This window comes from Tubulanus polymorphus, chromosome 6 (assembly GCF_964204645.1).
Source record: "Tubulanus polymorphus chromosome 6, tnTubPoly1.2, whole genome shotgun sequence".
Taxonomy (NCBI): domain Eukaryota; kingdom Metazoa; phylum Nemertea; class Palaeonemertea; order Tubulaniformes; family Tubulanidae; genus Tubulanus; species Tubulanus polymorphus.
The window spans coordinates 5256214-5277227 of record NC_134030.1 but is presented as its reverse complement, the minus strand read 5'-3'; the positions used below and the strand labels follow the sequence as shown (position 1 = coordinate 5277227).

Sequence of the window (21014 nt, the reverse complement as noted above, 5' to 3'; positions counted from 1 at the left end):
AGAACAGAGAAGAAACAGCGTCGTCGCCACGATTCAAACTCATCAACCCAATTTCGAGAGCGTCAACGAGTAAAAAAGTGTCGGCAAACACCTCAACAACTACAGAAATTCTGTATTAGCCGCTGAAAATTGCTCGCATCCTTGTTGTTAGTGTCCTGTCTAAAATATTGACATGAACGAAGTTTCATTCTCAGAAAACAATTATACCTAATGACAGTAAGACAAGGCCATCACCAACTGGAGCTAAAGATATATAGGTAGTTTATTTTACTGAAATACATGAAAATGGACATCGCTATTGTGGCAGAGCCAAATAGAAAGTTTCCGTTCGAAACAATCAAAGAAATTTGTTTTCGACGAAAATGTTCGCGGCCAAACCAATGCTAAACATATCGAAAAAAATGACGCGAGAAAACATTGCCGAACGCTGCCTCGGGCGAAGATTACACCGGCGAAGATACAAGACGCGAGCATGCGCCTAGACACACGCAAAACAACAGGTACTTATCCCCTCTTCTTACTCTCCTCGGATAATCATCATCTACTGACTATCGAATGAAAGCCGCAAGCGAAATCAGGCAAAAATATAAGGTACCAGGTACGCGGCGGCGCGAGTCGCTTAGAGGAGCACGGTGCAGTCAGACACCGCGTTGTCGTAACGTCGAAAGAAAACCCATCCCGGATTAAAACCCGCCGCGCGTGGTGAAGTAATGACCATTAAAGCCGATACCGAACCCATCCCCGTCACCGGACCCTCGGACTAACTTTCACACGACGACAATACGCTGAATACAATCGATAGACTGATAGACTGATGAAGTTTGACATTAATAAAAGGCCGTCTCTAGATCTTCGCGAATTACTTTAGTTTTTCTGGTTGTCGTATTACGGTACATTGTATAACGATGACATTTAGGAAATGAAATTTTCGCCTCGCGTATCAGTTTTTTAGAAAAAAACCTTTACCAGGCTACGCGAATAACATTAAGTAACGAAAAACCGGTAGTTCTAAGGATTCATGTTGTGCGATCACCACTAAAACATACATTTGATACAACTGCGACAACCGGGTATGAAGCCCGCCGCTCGCAGCAGTTAGAAAACACATTTCCAACTGACTCAAAAATGCTTCAGAACGTTTTTTGTTCAGCAATGTGTGTGGAGCACTAGAAAACAACAAAAACATCATAAGAAGTGAGTCTAATGTTTGCGAAACTGTGAAAATCAAGTTTAATGTTTTTGTACACCTATATAAGAGTCCTCATTACCAGTGATATCTAGTATATGATATCAGATTTCTTACCAAATCTCAATGATTCCATTATTTGAACTCTGATCACTAGTTTCGTTTTGTCAATCGCGTCATAAACGCTATATGTTGATGTGGGCAGTTGTTTTTCTGTGCATCTGTTTAAACGTTTCAACCATCGTCACCTGTAGATCTCTGCCGCGTAAGAAACATTCCGAGAACCGCGCCAGAGAGCACATGACTTAATACAACTTTTGAATCTTCCGGGAGACATTTTCGGAATGATTAAAAGTTCAATCATTCTGTCGTCGTAACAGTCATAGCAGCAGCAACGGCAGCAGCAGCAATGGCGGTTTCAGAAAGCTCGCTCGGCAGTAGGCGAAACACATCCGCTTAAAATTAATTCCGTGTTGTCCTTCTCTGCCTTTATGGATTATTTTTACAGTAGGGCGGCGAAGATTTACGACGACGACGTCGTCGGATGAGAAAAATATAAAGCTGCGCGACTCACGTCAAGAATACGACGACGTCGAAGACGAGGCCGCTGCAGTTATAACCGCTGTATCGACGTCTCTAGGCCCCCATAAAAGCAAATGGATGCTTTACTTCAAGGTTTCCGATGACGCAAGACGCGATTTACAGAATCAGAACACGAAGATACGGAATCGCGTCTAAGAAACTCTGGGGGGGGGGGCGAAACCAAACTATGATTACCCTTCCTAACAGCCACCATCTCATTTCAAATTGGACGATGGGCATTTTCTTGTGCTGCCCCAGACTTTGGAAGGGACTGAAAGTGGCTGGGGCTTCATCAATGTCCGTCAATGAATTCAAACAAACGGTAAAAACACTCTTGTTCCTACTGCGACTAACATTCTCATGAATCTACTGACAAAGTCGCTGTGAGAAATACTAATACACGCGTTCAACAGTTGACAACGAGTTGCCACGAATGAACTTTTGACCATCAATCAAAGATCGTCTTCGCCGCCCATCCCTGATAGGTTAATGAGAGTCTGCTGACACGGTTAATCAGCGGAAGACAGTTTGCCTGATGCCAAATCAAATCATGAACACTTCAATTATCACCGTGAAGCTTCGAACAATGATTAAGAATCTTAATCAAAAAAAGTGTCGACGATTGGAAGCCGGGTCTAATGAAACATCGGTTCCAGTGGTCCAGGAGGCGGTGGTCTCGTGTGAAGGGTGGCTAAAATCACTACCATTTTTACAAACGCGTTAACAACGTTATTTCATTCATCACATCATATGTTGAAATACAGGTCGACTAATACATTCAGCAATATTCTATATAGAGAAAATACCACAACTAGCCGACATCATTAGTCAAACACGACCAGACAATGACTGCACTCGGTAATGATGTGACCATAACATTTTCCCTTTGACGCGACTAATTGCATTAAGGTAATCAGTAAAGGTAAGCAATTACGCAGACAGTGGCGTGCGTGGAACAGCAGTAGCTGCTGGTATGAATGGTATGCGTATGGAAGCTGTGCATTTGTAAGATTCGCAGTTTGAGTCGAGAGGTCGAAATCATCGTATTCATATGTAACCAGTAAATCACGCAATTCATATCGGGCCAATTGAACTAACACCACTATATACACCGCGCCTCGCGCAGAAATACCAACATAGAAACTCATCGGCGCGGGCATCTGCAGATCAATATCAACAACGAGTTGAAATACTTTCAAGACGAAAGCGCTTCAAACTCACTTTCATCAGCACGCATCAAAATATGAAAGAAGTGTTCATATCAAACGCTGATCAAGGGCAAGGCCTTCTGTAACACCTTCCTTGTTTTCCACAGTGAGTCGAGAAAAAGACAAAAAGTTCTGTAGTAAGTGAATATATTATTGAGTGACGTTTCGGTTATACTCTAATAGCCATCATTTCGCATAAATCTGGTATAAAGTGATGGTGCATTATGCCTGATGATGGCCATTAGAAAATAGCCGAAATAGCTGTAGCTCAATAATATACTCGCTTACTGCAGAAATTTTTATCTTTTTCTGAACTTATTATTGAATTTTCTTACTTACTCATCTTACACGGAAATTGCGTATCATCTCAACCTGTTAAACTGTTTAGCAAAAGTAAAGGTAATTTCGCAGACTAGGCGTGCCGATATCTCAATTAGTAGTAAATTTCATGAGAATTGAGTAATTTCACTTCTAAAATAGTAGTCTAATTGAAAGTGAACTAGAAATGATTCTCGATTTCGAGGGTATTTTGATATTTTTGTGAGCAGTCGAGTTCTTAAGACTAGAAACAACTCTCGAATCGAAGTCGTAGTCAGGTCCGATACAGCCAGATAATAACGAGAAGAAACAGCATGAATTCGGTGTCGATGACAAGATAAAACGAGTCTGTAGGAAACGGGGAGAGAATGAATGCGTTAGTATCGACGTGAACTATCAGTCACACTACTGCCATATCACGTACAGTAATGATGACTACTGGGGATAATCGGATGAACGAACTACGGTTGAATTAAAGGCCAGCGTTTTACAACAATAACGACAAACAGAATCATCATCGACGACGCGTTGCACAACTGCATATTCGTGGGCGGAGAAATAGAGGCCAACAAAGTTCAACGAGAGATTGAGTCTTATTTCGTGACATCAAACGAGGAGTCTAACAATAGCCGGCAGCGCCGGGACGATCAAAAGCGTAGTCAATTCGAAGTGAACTTTTTAGCATTTTAAAAATCGGTTATCATACCACGCATTTCCATTACGGGTTTATCGATGGAAACGTTGGAAACAGCAGTGGGAAACAGCAGTCGGTTTGATCCAAAACAACGGACAAGCGAATAAATCTTTGGTCAACACACACAATTCTGCCGCAGTTTTGTATTGAAACTCAGCAGATTTTGTTTTTCGTAACGGTTATGAACTGTGAACGAAGCCATCAACAAATGACACCTGCGTTGTGCCAGACATTAATTTACACAGCTACGGACAAGTTATCATTTATACTGTTACTAATATGACAAGTCATAATTGTCTTATCTTATCTTATCTTCTGATATAAACATGATATGTATTGAGATGTCTAGCTCGCAATATCGAGTCATAAAAATGAACGAACGGCTATTTTCAAAGCGAACTTAATAAAGTCGTATGTTGATTTCCAAAAACGGATCTGTGACATTTTGCCCCGAGGCTAAACTTAAATATTTCATTGTTTAACGATCTGTTTTGACAATAGCCGCCGATCAATGAGGAAAGTGTCCTAGGCTTCGTAGATATATATATATATATACGTCGATATATCTGCACTGACAGGTCAAACGGCGGACAGACAGCCGATATTTATAACACAGAGTGTGACCACTGCGGTCAATGAATGACCGGTTTCAATATTTGGCACAACGCTACATAACGTTAAACATCGCCCAACACGTAACAAGTTACTCATACACCAAACGAACATCAGTTTTGGCAAATAACCAATTGAAAACTATTAATACTCTATACTTATACTTGTACGTCGAATTCAGTTTTGCGGTCGCCAACAACGATTTGCGCAATTGAAATGACGACATCTATAATAGGCGTATAATACGACAATGATATAATTATAGACGACGCCGAAGAAGAGTTCACTCTACGGTCATAAACTGAAGCCCGGTCAAACGAACAGGTGCTTGCTGATTGAATAATTGATTTATTGGTTCATTAAAATTCTATTACACAATATCAGCGCGAGGACGGGGGTGATAGAGGGGTGAATTTAATATCGTGCACACGCCATAACTACGCGCAATATATATGTAACTGCGGTTTTGAAAATTTGTCTAAAATGTCCGATCAACTCGGATGAATTGAATTAAGACAAAGATTGAAAGCGATATTCTCGTATCTCTTCGCAAAAACGAAACACTCGATTCACGCGCAAAATAGCGAATTGATTTCGATTCATTTATCGCGTTTTATTTCGATTCCGAGCGGAAAATTCATCGATTATTTCTCGAAGACGCCACGCGAAAACCCGAACACGCGATTAAAAACGAAACCGTGAGCGATCATATAACGTAGCATCAAGGGACCAGTAATCCCTCCCAGCTAAGTCATGTACCGGTATCTTCCTTTATCCAGGGGTGTAGGTAGAACAAGACCAGGGGCAATCTAAGGGTCTTATCAGGTTTGCACGGCAAATTAGTAAGAAAAGGGATAACATGTTATCTAGAGCCATTTCGGTATCATATTTTCAGGATTTGCGATGAAATAATGGCTTTGTTTGACACACTGCCCTTTTAGATTTTTCTTTTGAAAAATTTTAGTCGTTTAAACAAAGCGCCTTGATAAGGGACACTCCAGGGGGTCCTACATGTCTTCGATCCACCCCTGATACCTAAATGGCAAAACAATAATATTATATCTTGTTCTTGAAACCCGAGTTTAGAGGGCTTATTACAGTAGCCCTAACTGGAATCTGAGAGCGGAGGACTGGAGGGCTTCTTTCGAAATTAAAGGCGTGACACCATTTTCTGAGAATTTTCGGGTGACATCAAGGTCAATAGAGACATGAAATGTCAAGGGATGATAGCTAATACCTACACCAGTCTCTCCACCCAGCTACAACCCACACTCGTATTCAAACATACATATACGTATTGATTAAGTGGGGGGGAGACATATTCAAATGTTAATATTACCTGCGAACATTTATTTATGAATTCGAATTCTTGTTGTAACTGCCGTTGATTTTCAGGTTGTTGACTTGATTCAGGACTTTGGCTGGTTGCCTGAAATAAACAAATGAAATCAATAAATACGTATAAACACGTCATATGTCTACATAATTATGTAATATAGGACGATATTATTACAATGCGTATTTGTTTTACTTTTATACTCATAGACTTGAATGAAATCAAATCAAATTCTATGCTGTAATGGAAATAACTAGTAAATCTTAACTCTAATACTGTATTCCCTATTAGGATATCTGGACTGGGGTTGGCCACTTTTCCCCCAATTACAAATTCTTGAGTTTCCACGTTATTACACAAAGCCCATCCAGCGAATGGAAGGTGAATAGAGAAATTTCTATCTAGGTTTAAAATAAATTGGAGATTGGCTTATCAGCATTGTAAATGTTAGAAAATCTTTCTGAAATGATATCCTAGTTAGGCGAGATTAAAATCGATTCAATTCCGAATAAATCAACTTCACTGAACTAAAACCCAACTGTGTATCGTGTTGCGCATTATCAATAGGATAAACCATTTGTGATTTTTTTTCAGAGAATGCCGTTTAAACAACCAGTGTGCGGAGGTGACCTTGGCAAGCGTTGCTCTATTCAAACACGGCAAATGTTTCGATCCGTACAGGAAGTTGACAGAACACTTACATTTTCAGCCTGTTGTATGAGACGCAGTTCGGCCGCCAGACAATTCTTCACCAAACCGACGAATCCCAGCGGATTGTTACCGTGGATATTCTGAAAATAGAGAACAATTCGTAGGCCTACGTGAAAAACGAGGACGTTTCGCGGGGCGGGAGAAATAGCAGGTCGCGGATACAGTGGCTAGGGTCGGGAATCAAATTTCATAGCTCATATAACCCACTGTGATAATAATTGCGAGGTAGTTGGGGGTTTATCCTGCACAGAATATGAAATTCGAGGCATTTTTAGCCCCACCGCGAAGTTAATCACGAGGGAAGCTCGTTATAATGTGGTCACAGGAAAAAAGACCCCCAGCTATTATGGCATTGTCCGCGGCTATTGAAGCCATGTATGGGAATAACTACGATCAATCATCATAAGCCGTAGCGTGACAGTCAGTAATATCTCGATCTACAAGAAAATTTCTGTTCATATCGAAATATCGCAGAAAATTCAGCGACCAAGATTCATAAATTGCGAACAGTCGCAGCCCAGAAAACACCCCCGTATTTTTCAAAGATACACGTTGAAAAAACACCGTTCGAGTCGATCCCTTCATATACTACATGTATATAATAGACAGAACGCTGTCAATTAGAGTGTGTTGTAGAAAAGGAGAGCCGGTTAGCACTCCCCTTGACAAGGACGGAAGAGAGCCTATGTGCTCTTAACAACACATATGGGCATGTTCCTTACTTCGGAACAACCTCATTTTTTTGCGGGAAATCTTTAAACTAAGTAGTTATCAGACTTTTCAATCAGTAGGCCTTTCCAGATTCCCTTTAATCATATCTAAAATATCTGCATAAATGTGCATGTACATGAAACCTAATATTCAGACCCCCGACCGATCAAGGTATGTAACAACTCGCGGTAACCATGGCTATCAATGATAAAATTTAGAATTAAGAATGTCAACATATTTATGTAGGTGCTTTCTTTTTTACATCATATCGCCGAGCAATTCTAAAACGGAATGCCACCGCGCAGATACTGCTCATTGGCACAACGGCATAATCCGAAATGACGAATAGTTGTTGTGTATCGATTTATAAAGGATTTCAATACGGAGCTAGTTCCGCTAAATAATGTTGACAAAAGGAAATTCCAGCGATACTCTTCAATGTTGTCGAGTACACATTCGCAAGAATCCGCCCCTTCACATTATTTTGTAGACGAATTCAAACTCCCAGGAATCTCCCGACGACCACCGAGCGAAAAGTACACGCGAGCTATTTTTTTAAACGGGTCGATCGACGACATTTCCAGGAAGTGTGGACTCACATCCAGCACGTATATACGCGTACACACAGAGGCGTGCATGGTGGCTACTACCGTTTGATTCATACCCGTACGGATGCGGAGGTGGTGGTTGTGTCCTAATGAGCAATAAGCAATCTACATTAAAGCAATGAATCATTTAAAATAGCAACGAGCGATCAACGGTTAGTTAGCTCATGAATGAAGTCGGTTCCCCGCTATTGATACATTCATTTCATTTCTACTGATGAATTGATGGACGTGAGAGATGAGTGCCGATCGAATTAAACCAGAAACGAAGCTTCAACGAGGAGTTTTTTTAGTCGACGCCGCAACCGAGACCAATCGCAGCCAGCCGCTGGAAAAAGGGATCGTTCGAATCGGCCATCGTCATTTGATGCTAGTAGGCCTATATCTACATAGCACCGTTTATGCAGGCGTCAATCTGTAGCTTGAACCGATCGCGTCAGACATTCATTCTCCTCATGTATTTTAGTCCAGCATTCATTGCACCCATGTACTTTTCGAGGTGTACACCCCTGCCTTTCCAATGAGGTTTTAATTTCTTGTCAAGAGATATATCCCTTAAATCTGCAAATTTGACCCCCATCCTTTTAGAAACATTGCTTCAAACATTTTCTAACATCGAGGGGGTGTCCCCAATGAGAAATACTGATTCTTTCCTTTAGAACCCCGGCCTTCTGATTTGCCAAGATCCACCCCCGACAAAATGAACTACAAACGCCAGACCAGAAATAGATTCAGTGCTGTCGAGACTTAAACACTAAAAAAGTGAATGTCTGAAAAGGATGCAGATTGTCATTAGTGTATGAATTATCTATGAAAAAAATGATGGTACTCACCCTGAACTGAACTGCTGCCTGTTGAATTTTCACTTTGTTGATGAAATCGCCAGCCTGATCAATATCAGCAGCTTGTTTTTCCAGTAATCCGATCATTTCCTCGAGTAAATTGACGGCGAACGGTTCGTGCACCGGATTCTGTTCGTCGATGTCGGCCCTTGAAAAAATACATCGAAATTTATGAGAAAATGATCTGCTTATATTTTAGACGGCTTAGTTTTCGCGAATAGGCACGATGTCGATATTGACGTTGTTCAATCAATGAGTCAGGGAAAACCGATGCAGGGTGGACGCACTTTTCCTCCATTTACATATTCCTAACATCAAAGTCAGAATGAATCTGAGGTGAATAGAAATCTCTTCATGCATTCATGAAGAAACAGTGGTCAATTAGCCTATCCGATTTCCAGGGCCCGGTTTTATAGAGTGGCATTACCATTAACTAATTGTTAAAGCAATTCATTATCGATTGAGTTAACCCCCGGGTTAAAGGTAACACCAGTCTATAAAACCAAGCCCTGAGTTTAACAGCTTTTTCGCAAAATTTATCGAATTTTCAATCCCCGAGTTTCCAGGTCAGTGGCCACAAATTCCCCGTTTGAAAGAAGAATAGCATGGGTTTTGGTGAGGTTAGAATCCACCACCTCTCACTCATATCCACCAAACCCGCGAAGGTAGGAAGATATTGGATGTCATGCAATGCAGGAAATTTTAATGCGTTCGTTTCGATTTCAATTTCGATATTATTTTCAATTCCTTAGGCCAGAATTTGAAGTACCAGTAGTCGATAGGTGTCGGATTACGAAGTACTTCTGCGGCAGCTGAAGATCAGTCAGACGCCATAAAACTGAGATGAAATTTCACTCGCGTCGCGTGAGGATATATTGCGATACCCTGAAACTGAAGAAAAAAAAACGTAACTTACCATTGCTGAGCTTCGATCCAAGTTGCACCGTAATGCCGGACCTCGATTGGAAATCGCTGCATAGAGTAGACTTCATGGAGGGCGGCCCCACACAGTTGTATGGCTTTGGCCCACTGACTCATTTTCTGCAAAAACATTTTAACAGAAACCCGAGATGAAACAATCTAACAACGCATATCCTTCTCAATTTACTACCAAACCGCCCGAGCAGCCACTTTAGAGCTTGTATCAAATGACAAGTCTTTTTTTTTCTATCTGAGTGTCACGGTCATCAAACCAGCATGAAGTCTTTCATCCTTGTTTGAAAACTAGGCCAACCCGTTTCCTATTCAGCCTACGCATTGTTTGACAAGGTTTTCCCATACAAATTAATGTTGTTGTTTTTTTTTGCCGAACGAACTGGGTTAAACCTCCAATTCAAAGATGATTAAAATATGGGCCATTATAACCTTCTAGTGAGATAGATGACAAAATAATAACATAAATTTGTCTGTGCTCTTGTATTCATGTCTGCCTTCCAAAACATTAATTTTTTTCAAAGCTTATTCATTTCAATTTCCCCATAGGAATATTGAGATTTATGAACAGTTCAGTAGCACATTAAAACCCTTTGGGCCTTACTTTTCCGCAAAGTATAAATCTAACCAGACCAGGAATTAATCTAGGGGTCTGGACACTCTCGCCAAACACTTTCTTCAAAACGTCAGCCTGAAATGCCTGATTATTAATTAGACTGCAAAATTGACTATTCTCAAAAGCCTGAAGAATGTCACTACTTTCTAAGGTTTACTCGATTACAACATTTACTTGGGGGCCATTCACCCCGATGCTGCCAGGGACTTCACCCTTTGATAACAGACAATCTTGTTAAATACACAATGTGGATACAACCCTCTAAAGATACTGCTCACATAAACTAAATAACATTCAAACATGATAAGGTTTACTGTAGGTAGTGAGAGTAGCATCAACTTGACAATCTGCAGGATCTGAAATATTACATCATCAAAACCAACTGAACAGCCTGGCTGCTGACAGTGACTAACTCTACTCGCATTCTACCCTAACAAGCTGACCTCTACTGCTCCTGCTTAAAAAAGTGTAATATCCTGTTTAGAATCCTAGCTACTACCCTACCATCCACTGCCTTCCTTAACAAAAAAGTACTTACGAACTGTTTTTTTCAGAACAGAATCTACCAGCTACCACGCCAAAATGTATTGATCCGTATCGAACAGAACTATACCGGAACATTAAAAAGGATAGATTGAGAACTGAGAGATAAGCAAAAGTCTTAACTATCTATCTACGATATTATTCCTACAAACCGACGTATAGCCTGCCCTGGTGTAAAATTGGAATGTTTGTACATCACTTCAATCGAATTGACGCTTCATTTAAAGCACGACATCGAAGCACAACAACATCATTGTACTTACCCTGACCTAACGATTCTATCCGCTCCTGAACACTTATGTTTTGTAAGATCCGACGACGAAAATAACCAGTATTCCCGCGATGAACTTATCAACTTGGCGTGAACTTTATTTAGACGCCATTACACGATGAGAAAGTGTCGCCATCTATAGGGCAATGTGATCCAGTCTGTTATTTACAGCAAGAAACCGATGATCAATTACATTATGGGCTGGGTGGCCCTGGCCGATAGGACTTTCGAGTCGTTGGGACAACCGTCCTAAATCAAATGACTTTCCGAATTGTAAAAGTTAGAAAATTTAGCTGTGCGTGAACCCGGGGACTCAGGGACCAGGTTTCACTCAAATTGTTGACGGTGAAATTGCCAATCTCGTACTTCATGTTTTCAATGAGGACAATTCAAACTTAGCCGTGTTAGGCTTAAAACTTTTTCGTGAAACTGGGCGCAGGAGTATACGTATTTTGGGATAACAAAGTAGAGGCTACCACTTGCAGATTTTTCTTATAAAGAAATCTAATCCTCATCCCCGACCCCAGATCTTATACATAAAGACGCAAAACACCAGAGCTCTAAAATTCTAATAATTAGTTTATACGGTAGTCCATGATTACAACATCTCGGGATCCTAAATTCAATCAAAGCGACAACATTCATTTGATTATATTGGTAGTTTTTAATAAAAACCAATGCATTTTTACATACATTATTATACTTTAATTTACACTTTATCCTGCCTCTGTTCTGTAATCCTGTGATCTCATTTTTCTGGTAATTGAAAAAATCACAAACTCTATTGAACAAGACCTCATTGTTATATACAGTAGATGTTCAGCACAATGAATAAACTGAAAGTGATAACAACAATAGGACGAAATCGTTGCCTTTTTCAGGAATACAAACCGGAGCATTTTTGGATTTTGTTCGTCTTCACTCATCTTCATATGCCAGGTCATTAACAATTACGGCGCAAATTTTCAACAGGGTCCCTACTGATTGGTTATTACATTGCTGGATATAAGGAGTCTTCATGGCGTTTTAATGGAAAAAATTTCAAATTTCGAGGAAGTGTCCGCATCATTAATTGGTATTGTGTATTTCTCAGTAAACCAGTAATTCAGTGGTTTTGTTAGCAAATATTTATCCTTGACACTTACTTAAGTCGGTTTCTAATTCCATAACTGCCTAATAGGGTAAAGAGAAAATCCTGGTCCCAACTGCACCAATTTAGGCATAGTTCACCGTACAACTACATGTATGTACAAACATTTCTAATTGCATATTTCTCAGAATTGAAGGAGTTTCTAGCATTTTGCTCAAATCAAAGGAGTTTCAAGAACCTTTAAAAGCATTTTCTGTTTAGGAGTTTTTAAAGAATCAAGGAGTCGTAGGGACCCTGTTCGACTTACCAGTAATTGCTTCAGCCGAGGCTAGTGAGCTAGTAATACAGATTAGTCTCAGATTCTACGCCCAGCTTTCATAACGTTGCACGGACAAAATCGTGTCAAATCATTCCATCAAAATGAAAATTAAACTACAATACGCTCTAAGGCTAAGAATCATCAGATTTTGTCGGAGCTAACTAAGCAATAGGTAGAAACTGATTCTAAATCCAAAACCACAAGATTTCAGTGAAAATTCTGATAATATAATATAATTATACAAATAATCTACAGCTCATCCAACTTCTCTGCAAAAATATCACTGCATATCACTGTTCACTTGAATATTAATTACACCTAGCATTCAGAAGCATACTACTGTCCTTATTCAATGAAACTGTCCTTAAAAACAGGTTTTCAGGTTCAGACATAGCGGGAGATCTGGGTAAATCTACTATCCTACGATCAGTCCTATACCGAACTTGTACATGGCTTTGACTTGATTTGCATATGCGCTGATTGCTAACGTGAAAGGCAATGGCTGTAGTTGTTTTTCTAATACTGCTCCTATACACCAATTAGTATCTAGCTGGCCTGCAATGATATCAAAGGAAAATATTTCAGTAAACATTAAACTCGCGTGTAAAAGTTTTTGCTACAAATTATTCGGGTATCGAGCTACATCCGAGAATAAAATATAATCACCAGAGTTCTATTGAATTAGGGCCCTGTTAAACTGAATAAACATAGGTATAACAAGCAGTTTGAGCCAATTTTGACTCTGCAACAGGCTGATATTATCAATCAAGATTTCAGGTGATTTTTTACACAAGTCGAGACGGCGCACCCGGCCGTGCCCGAGAATGATATCAACTTTGTCGATTTTATTCACTTACCCCTGAATGTTAAATTAGCTTTAGGTATTTCGTATTGGTATCCAGCAGTAGCGGTGCATTCCTGCATTCGAAGGCTGCCTTCAAGTTCGAGGCCGACGTGTAAGTTGTCATTGATCTTATGGTAGTAACAGGCGTGCGCGCCACCAGCAGCTGGACATATATTGCTACTTAATTGCCAGTTTTTACCTGCATCGTAAATGAAGTTCAATTAATTATCAAGCACCGATAGATTATTGCGGAGTTGAATGGAGCACAATTTACCTAAATATCGACCAGCGAGGGTTAAAACTGTTATTTCCGAGCCAGGCACCTGAGGCCCGTATTGATAAAGTAATTCGGCGCCTAAAGCTAACTTAGACGTAACGTTTTGTAGATACTGACTCACAACAATACCTGCCAATTGAGAAATGACAATTACATCATTTAGCTCGTAAATTTCACTACAGTGATTAACTACTTGTTATAAAGAAAATGCCTATTCACAAAGTGCACGAGCTTATGCAAAATTTAACAGTTTTTCAATTTCAAGTTATATAGGGGATCTTACGGGTTGGCTAGGTCCATTTTCAACACTCAGATTATTTTCTGATTTTCCGTGCAGTACTTTATGAATGGCACAGAAACTGATGATTTAGTCAAACGCTTACCGGATTCATTAACAATATCTATATTTCCTAAAGTGACCGAAGCAGTAAAATCTTTCCCTCGGTAATCGGTGCTTAACTGACTGGTCACCATTTTACCGCCCTGAATCTGGAATACATGATGCAAAGACAAATAAGCTCACATCAAAACAGCAGTTTTTGTCGATGGCCCATCTTATGATTTATTAAGGCTTAATAAAATTGATACCTAATTTCTTGTTTCTGCCGAGCTTAAAAGTTGACCCGACCAGCCGCCAATCTACCCCTTACATACATTTTTTTTAAAAACATTAGTAGACCCGGCAGCTATAGGAATGCACGGATCACAAATTTTAGTGCGGTTTACCCGATGATCCGCCGATCAAGAGAAACAAGCCATCATCTCTTTAGCCTTAGCAAGTATAATGTCACTTTTGGGCTGCACAGCTGTTCAAAAAAAAATGCGTAATCCTGAATTTCAAATCCGCTCTATCTCTCACCTGTGACATGAATTTGCACCGTATATTTTCACTGAACTGATGGATTATATTTGCATTGAGATTACCACTGGGATCAATATCGCCTATCAGCACTGGAAATACCTGAGGCAAATACAGATGAATAAAACAGTTAACAAATAGCACAAGTTCCTCTAGACCTTTGAAATAAATTTCATAAGACCTTCCATTTGATAAAAATTAATATTGATGGCAGTTCTCGTAGGGAAAATATGTCGGGAAATCAGAATTTTTATTAAAAATTGACCAAATTTTGGCGCTCCTAGGATGCATTATTGGGCGGTCTATGCCCTCTGCTCATTAATCATGATTAAATTACTAATCGCGATCAAATTATCATGATAAGTGATTTAATAATAATATACGTACCTCAGCAGGACCGTAAGATTTAGTTCCTACGTACGTACAACCGAACCTATAACCAGACGGCTGCAGTGAACTCATCGTCAACGTGTGACTGATCTGGAAATGGTTACTCAGGCCTTTATTGATCAATAGTTTCGCTCCCTCGAACGGAGTCGGGAATACCTCTGAAAAAACACATTCATTCGTCATGACTTTCATGATTTTAAAGTGTGGGTCACAAATAAATTTGCTATGTAGATAAATAGAGAGCGGATTGTATTACTCTTAGTCTTATTATTTAAATTAAGGGTATGACTGCAGTTTAGGTGTCCCTAATGGGTATATACCTAACCTTACCGGCATAACACTATTCTTTAATAACACTAGCGCCACCCAGTGGATAGATGACCCAAACTGCAGTTAGACCCATGCATTTTATTTGTCATCGGTTGCATACAAACCTTTACATTTTCGATGTAATTCTTCAAAAGATTTCGGGTTAGTATCTAGCGTTTCTTCGACACTAGTAGCTGCAGGGGCCGGCGGCGGTGCACCGGTTGACGGCGGCGGTGGTGCCATTCCGGGAGGTGGTGGCGGTACCGCTGCACCAGGTACTCCAGCTGCCATTACATTACCCATCACGCGTATCTAAGTTACTCTTAAAATATGTGCAACACAAATCAAAGAGTTAATCAACGTCTAAAATGTCGTTTTTACTTGCAAAAAACCGCGTGGATTAATTTGACATGGCCGTCGCCATATGTAATTCGATTCGGCACTGATTGGTTGATTTTTATCAACAGATGGCAGCAGCGTACGGTCCAGTCAATTACATTTGCGGGCCACTCGACGGGCACCGCGCCGCCTCGGGTTCGAGACCACCTTCCGCGCATTAATTAATGTGTATGGTTCAGCTGAGTTTTCGTGATCTTGTCCGGGAGTAGGGATTTCAGCATAATGTGAGATAGGGCTTTATAAGTTTCGTTGGTGTTCTGAGAGTGGAAGTTGAGGTGGCGAATAATTGCAACGTCCTCCGAGGATGCGCGGCCCCGGGCGTACGAGTGGCAACAGCTCCAGTTCACTGAGAACCTTAGTGTCAGGTATATATCGCTATCGCAACCCCTGGTGGTTCACGTGAGCTCTTTAGTACATTGTTTTTTCCTAGGGCCTTGTTTGCTAGATCGGATAATGTGTAGAGATTTGGCCTGTGGATCCTTATGGCCTAAGTCATCATCCACAGAAGAATCCGAATTCGTTTACTACCAGATTTATTTATTAAAAACAAAAACAACAAAATTACACACGAAAAAAGCCGCAATCTATTTACATGCAAGCGAATATCACAGAGACTTTCTAGCGTAAATAAAATTCTATTTGCTGCGTGGAAACACATATGAACGTTAATTATTTCCAACTACAAGCGGTCATATACGTGTTATGCAAGCGCCTGAAAGTTTCCGCTTCTTCCTTCGTCGGTGCCGCCGTTGCTGTCTCCTCTCTTTGTGACTGCGCGTACGTGTAGGGAAACGAGCGCCTGGGACTAGCGCCGGCGCTGACCGCTGACCCGAACTGAAATCTAGTCGAGTACGGCACGGTACTGGCCTCCCTTTGCACCGTTCCGAACTGGATATTCGTGCCTCGGTGTAGATTTTTTGCCAGATCGCCGTTGCGAAGTCTCTCGTCAAGCGGGGGCAGTGAAAGCTCGCGTTTCAATGTCGGGCGCTGGTTGTTCCACGGCTCCACCCACGGATGATGAATCGGACGTTTCTCCGCGACGCTCGAGTACGGAACTTCAGCCGGGTTGTTTATGTGCGGCGGGGATGAGTGGGCGACTTTGTAATGCGGATCAGCGCTGTTCACTTTACGGGCGTTGTCTTCGACTTTCATTTCATTCAGTACTCGTTTTCTGTAGTAGGATGTCGGCAACTGGTACATCGATCGAGCTCCAGGAAACTCCCAGGGCCAAGGCAGATTTTGTCTGCCGTTCGTCCGTGGTCGATTGAACTCTTCTGAAATCCAATCCGGATGTACCACGTAGAAACTTCTGATGGCATTGTTTCTCTATAGAAAGAAAATAAAAAGTTGCAAAAACCTACTCAGAGGTTTTTCTAGTTATTATCGAATATTTCTAAATTTTAATCAGGATAAAGTGATATCTCGTCCATAGGCGGACTCTGTATACATACGGTAAAAGTACTTTTGTCGTGTACGTAATCTTCTCCTGGAATCGGCCACTCCCTAGAAAAAAATTCAAACCATTAATTTTCACACAACACTTGGAAAATAACGAACAATCCTTTAAGAAACGTTTGAGGACTTTCGAACCGGGTGTTTGTTGGAATTTATGGCTCAAACCCCCTAAAATATAAATTTGAAATATAAGTTTGAAAAGTATTTACTAATGACAGGGCTGGACCGTTTGGGCCAAATATGTAGATCCGTTTGTTTAGTATCGATATTCATTTGATGATGGCTATTTAGTTTTAAACGAAGGGAACATTGCTCCAAATATAATGCGTATTATTCATTTATTCAAGAACTTTCCGTCTTTTGCTGAAATTCTTGTCGGATTGCATACGATTCGCCAGGACCAGGATTGAATAACGTTTACGTAACGGGCACAAACACAATTGAAAATTGGTTTATGAATAATTAATTCCTTGGTGCGATCAACACTGCAGACATATATAGTATATACATTAAACAGTAAAGCATGCCGATACATTCATTTACTCCTAGCAAATTAGTTCAACTTTAAACTGACATTATACATTATCGTAAGCAGTCACTGGAAAGGTTTAAACAAACAAATGTTAATCCACGACCCGTGGACAAAAATAACCATCGACATTTATTAGTCACCGAAAAATGACTCGATATGGAAACCTTGTCAGACATATTGGATGACTATTGAAACCGAATCCATTTCAAAATGTGATCGGGTTCAATTGATTTGTCAGAACAGAATTTCAGATTTGAAAAATTTCTATTTGCCCTAATCGATGATTCATTTTCATCGAAACATGAAATTAGACTGAATGATATTTCGAATACCAGCGATATGTGTGTGCATATATAAGAAATAGAAAAATAAGGATCATTCGACAAAACCACAGCAGCAGAAGAGAAAGACTAAAAGTATATGATGATAATGCGATATCCGCGATTCGATTTATAATGTCTTATCCCTACTTACCACAAGCACTGGTTTGTGATCGGTCTTGAAGTCGGGTGGTGAATGGTAGTCATCTTATTTCTCCGGATTCTCCCGATGAAAAGTGATCGTACAAAATATTGCAAAGCGTAAGTCTCAATCAAACAGTGTTGACGACTATATCAATGGTAAATCAATGACATAGAAGTTATTGTGCACGGTGTAAATGACAGTACTGTGGAAGTCGCCATACACACAGCAAAAGCTAGTTGACAACCAGCGCTACAAACCAGAATATCGACGTCACTAGGCAGACAGAACGACGCGTCACGAGTACGGTGCCTAGTGTTGACATGAAGTGTTTTATGCGAGGTTCTTTCCAACGGTAATGTTTAGGCGATAATATCCATGCGAACTGGACAAAATTGTCTATGCAAATCAAGATCTAAATGCGCATGCAAGGACAAATATGTCCTGCGCACAGCAAAAAATGTCCGTCAAATTTTACTTCTAACTACTAGTCCTAGAACTCTCATCAGAATTTTCTCCTACGTCCTTGCCTTGAGTCTTCATCCAAACTTTCTTAAACTTGGTAAAAAGTAAAAGGGTCCGTTCAAGTGGTATAGATAGGTAGGAAATATCTTCTGAATGCCATACGCTGGATCCCCAGTCTAATCTACATTTTCTGTTGCCCATTCATCCTTACGTTTTCCATCAAGTGAAAGTGACAATACATGCACAACAAAAACACCAACAACTAAGTTCTAATAAAATGTGGATTTTATTAAATAAATGAATTTATAACATATCGTCTTAGGCCAAAATCCTACATATTTTATACCCAGCGGTACCTTGTAAGTAATTGTGAGGAAAACCAGCACACATAGATCAAGAATATGAAATGTCAGGAAATAAAGAAATGATTTCATGTCTTTTGCCTCATCTCAGTCACTCAATAACCGGGGTGATTTTCTTTTAGCTGGGAATTTGGGAAATATTTCAGTGATGAAATGAAGTGAAGCTATATCGGAATCTCTAGGTACGAGCCACTCCTTGCTGTTGCTGCTGGGACATTTGACTTTGAACTTTCAACTGCAAGATTTCCATAACAGCTGCAAAAAGAAGCGAAAAAAACCAAAATCAGTGAAGTTTAGGAAAATATCATGTACCGCAGTACAGGTTTCTTAGTCGATCTCTGTAAGACATCAGCGCTGGGACGATCATTATGTCAATGACTTATATTTCAAATACCAATTGGGATTAAAATATAGTGATAACAATTCAACGATGACAATTCAACTGAATAAAAATAGTTAAGTTAAGTTTTAGATTTATTTTGATAATGATTGTCATTGCCCAAGCAGTTTATTACAATTACCTTGTTTCATTTTAGCTTTCTCCTGTAGAATAGGCTGTATTTTTTCAATCTGTTTCGTAATGAACTCAACTTTTCTCTTGAAGTACTTTTTACCGCCTTCAATTGACTGGAAATGAAGAATTGCTATAAGTTATTGATATGTAGATTATTGCAACCACAGATTCAACATTTGACTCTCGATTTTGCATTTTTGTTGTTCAATGATTCAGCAATAAATACCTTTTCAACATAGTAACCAGTTCCTACATCCACGAGTACATCAGTGACATTGCTAAGAGTTCCTGGTACATACATCTATTTATTACTGTCAAGGAAATACCCCTAATCAAGCAACACCTGATTGTGCAGTTGTTGGTTCAGAATTGAATACATGGTTGAGGTATTCAAATATTTGACCGAAACGTGGAAATGGTCCCAGTATTCCGACAACAAGAAATAAGTGAATTTGTAGATTATTGATATCAAATTCCTTTCCAAAAATGCAGTGGATATTTTACTGTATACGGCCGAGTATTTATTTCCACTATTATACCATACATCGTCCCTGATTGGTTGATTTACGCCACGCATGCGCACAGAGGTGCGCGAAAATTCAAGGAAAGTGTGGAGAATAGAGTTAGAGAAAATAGAGCGGATAGAGCGAGACTCGAACCCGGGCCAGTAAATTACAAGCGCAGCGTCATACCACTAGACCACCGAGCTCACTGAAAACCAGTTGAATGTTTTAACTATGTATAATACCTCACCTTACCCTAATCCTATCCCTAGGGGTAAAACGGAACCCTCTGGACCCTCTTCTCACCCTCTCAACACTAACCCTATCGAAGCCCTAACCCTAAACCCAATATAATGATTTTATTGTTAGTTTTATTAGTTAATACTATATATATATAGTAATAATGTACGGTATAATGGCGGAAGTAAATACTTAGCCGTAAATGGTTAAATATCCACTTTGTTCCAAAAATGACTAACAAGGACTATGGATTAAAAACCAAATATCTTAATAGACAACTCATATAAAAGGATACAGATCCTGTTAATGGCACTAACACTTCCTTGTCCTTTGATTCTTCATTCATTGAATTGAGGCATTCCTGCGATTCGTTGAACTTCTGCTGAGCCATTTTCAGTGACTTTAGAGAATTTGTGAAGAAGCTAATTTCCTGAAATAAATGAACAAAATGCATGAGCTGCGGCCTACGCATTATCAAAACTGTAGGTGTTCACAGATAAAACTACGGTTCAAATGATACTAGGGGTAAACATTGACGAGCCCTACAATAAAAGAATTATTGTAAAAGAAAATGGGTATATGGTGTGGGACGACGGTGGACGGGGACGGCCTAAAAAAGGTAATAAATCAGAAATTTGATCAGTAATCGAATTTTACATACCTGTTCCAGTTGTTGTGATAATTGACTCAACTGTTGAACATTAAGCTGCGTTATATCCACTTGATTCGGAGCCGCCATTGTTGAAGATTCGACGCAAAAATCACTGGAAAAATTTGCAAAAATTCAGGAATAATCGACGAAAGCGCCGCCTGTCGAGTTAAAAGC

At 39.9% G+C, this 21014-nt stretch overlaps 4 protein-coding genes and 1 non-coding gene across 5 annotated transcripts in view; 1 reads left to right on the top strand and 4 right to left on the bottom strand.

Moving 5' to 3' along the window:
* LOC141906725 (signal transducer and activator of transcription 5B-like) overlaps positions 1 to 11276 on the bottom strand; it is a 34144-nt gene extending 22868 nt beyond the window's left edge. The window contains exons 1-5 of the mRNA XM_074796030.1: positions 11161 to 11276; positions 9722 to 9846; positions 8797 to 8953; positions 6638 to 6727; positions 5940 to 6029 (exon numbers count right to left, since the gene is read on the bottom strand). Coding sequence (XP_074652131.1) covers positions 5940 to 6029; positions 6638 to 6727; positions 8797 to 8953; positions 9722 to 9843 — 459 coding nt within the window. The 5' untranslated portion in view covers positions 9844 to 9846; positions 11161 to 11276. The remainder of the gene's footprint in view (positions 1 to 5939; positions 6030 to 6637; positions 6728 to 8796; positions 8954 to 9721; positions 9847 to 11160) is intronic.
* On the top strand, positions 7275 to 7391 carry LOC141907924 (U6atac minor spliceosomal RNA). Its single transcript, XR_012619561.1, has one exon. It is a non-coding gene; the product is annotated as a U6atac minor spliceosomal RNA (small nuclear RNA).
* Positions 11277 to 11812: 536 nt separating the features above from the next.
* LOC141906832 (mitochondrial import receptor subunit TOM40 homolog 1-like) lies at positions 11813 to 15681 on the bottom strand. The gene is made up of 7 exons (XM_074796254.1): positions 15382 to 15681; positions 14945 to 15105; positions 14558 to 14659; positions 14082 to 14187; positions 13696 to 13827; positions 13435 to 13620; positions 11813 to 13132 (listed from the first exon to the last, which is right to left on the bottom strand). The coding sequence occupies exons 1-7, from the start codon at positions 15557 to 15559 to the stop codon at positions 12993 to 12995; spliced, it is 1005 nt and encodes a 334-aa protein (XP_074652355.1). The 5' UTR covers positions 15560 to 15681; the 3' UTR covers positions 11813 to 12992.
* Positions 15682 to 16184: 503 nt separating this feature from the next.
* Positions 16185 to 18465, bottom strand: LOC141907386 (uncharacterized). Its single transcript, XM_074797008.1, has 3 exons — positions 18117 to 18465; positions 17107 to 17158; positions 16185 to 16981 (listed from the first exon to the last, which is right to left on the bottom strand). Exons 1-3 carry the CDS (start codon positions 18167 to 18169, stop codon positions 16325 to 16327), a joined length of 762 nt encoding a protein of 253 aa, XP_074653109.1. The 5' UTR covers positions 18170 to 18465; the 3' UTR covers positions 16185 to 16324.
* Positions 18466 to 18851: 386 nt separating this feature from the next.
* On the bottom strand, positions 18852 to 20992 carry LOC141907336 (prefoldin subunit 5-like). The gene is made up of 5 exons (XM_074796946.1): positions 20850 to 20992; positions 20484 to 20618; positions 19672 to 19746; positions 19453 to 19558; positions 18852 to 19186 (listed from the first exon to the last, which is right to left on the bottom strand). The coding sequence occupies exons 1-5, from the start codon at positions 20925 to 20927 to the stop codon at positions 19110 to 19112; spliced, it is 471 nt and encodes a 156-aa protein (XP_074653047.1). The 5' UTR covers positions 20928 to 20992; the 3' UTR covers positions 18852 to 19109.
* Positions 20993 to 21014: the final 22 nt, after the last annotated feature.

Coding starts and splice junctions, on each gene's coding strand:
- LOC141906832 (XM_074796254.1), bottom strand. CDS start 15,559: ATGGGTAATGTAATGGCAGCTGGAGTACCTGGTGCAGCGGTACCGCCA. Junction 13,828..14,081: donor AGATATTGTTAATGAATCCG/GTAAGCGTTTGA, acceptor CTCAATTGGCAG/GTATTGTTGTGAGTCAGTAT. Junction 13,621..13,695: donor CCTCGCTGGTCGATATTTAG/GTAAATTGTGCT, acceptor TTTACGATGCAG/GTAAAAACTGGCAATTAAGT.
- LOC141907386 (XM_074797008.1), bottom strand. CDS start 18,169: ATGACTACCATTCACCACCCGACTTCAAGACCGATCACAAACCAGTGC. Junction 17,159..18,116: donor ATCACAAACCAGTGCTTGTG/GTAAGTAGGGAT, acceptor ATTTTTTTCTAG/GGAGTGGCCGATTCCAGGAG. Junction 16,982..17,106: donor ACGACAAAAGTACTTTTACC/GTATGTATACAG, acceptor TTCTTTCTATAG/AGAAACAATGCCATCAGAAG.
- LOC141907336 (XM_074796946.1), bottom strand. CDS start 20,927: ATGGCGGCTCCGAATCAAGTGGATATAACGCAGCTTAATGTTCAACAG. Junction 20,619..20,849: donor TATCACAACAACTGGAACAG/GTATGTAAAATT, acceptor CATTTATTTCAG/GAAATTAGCTTCTTCACAAA. Junction 19,187..19,452: donor GAAAGCTAAAATGAAACAAG/GTAATTGTAATA, acceptor TTCTTTTTGCAG/CTGTTATGGAAATCTTGCAG.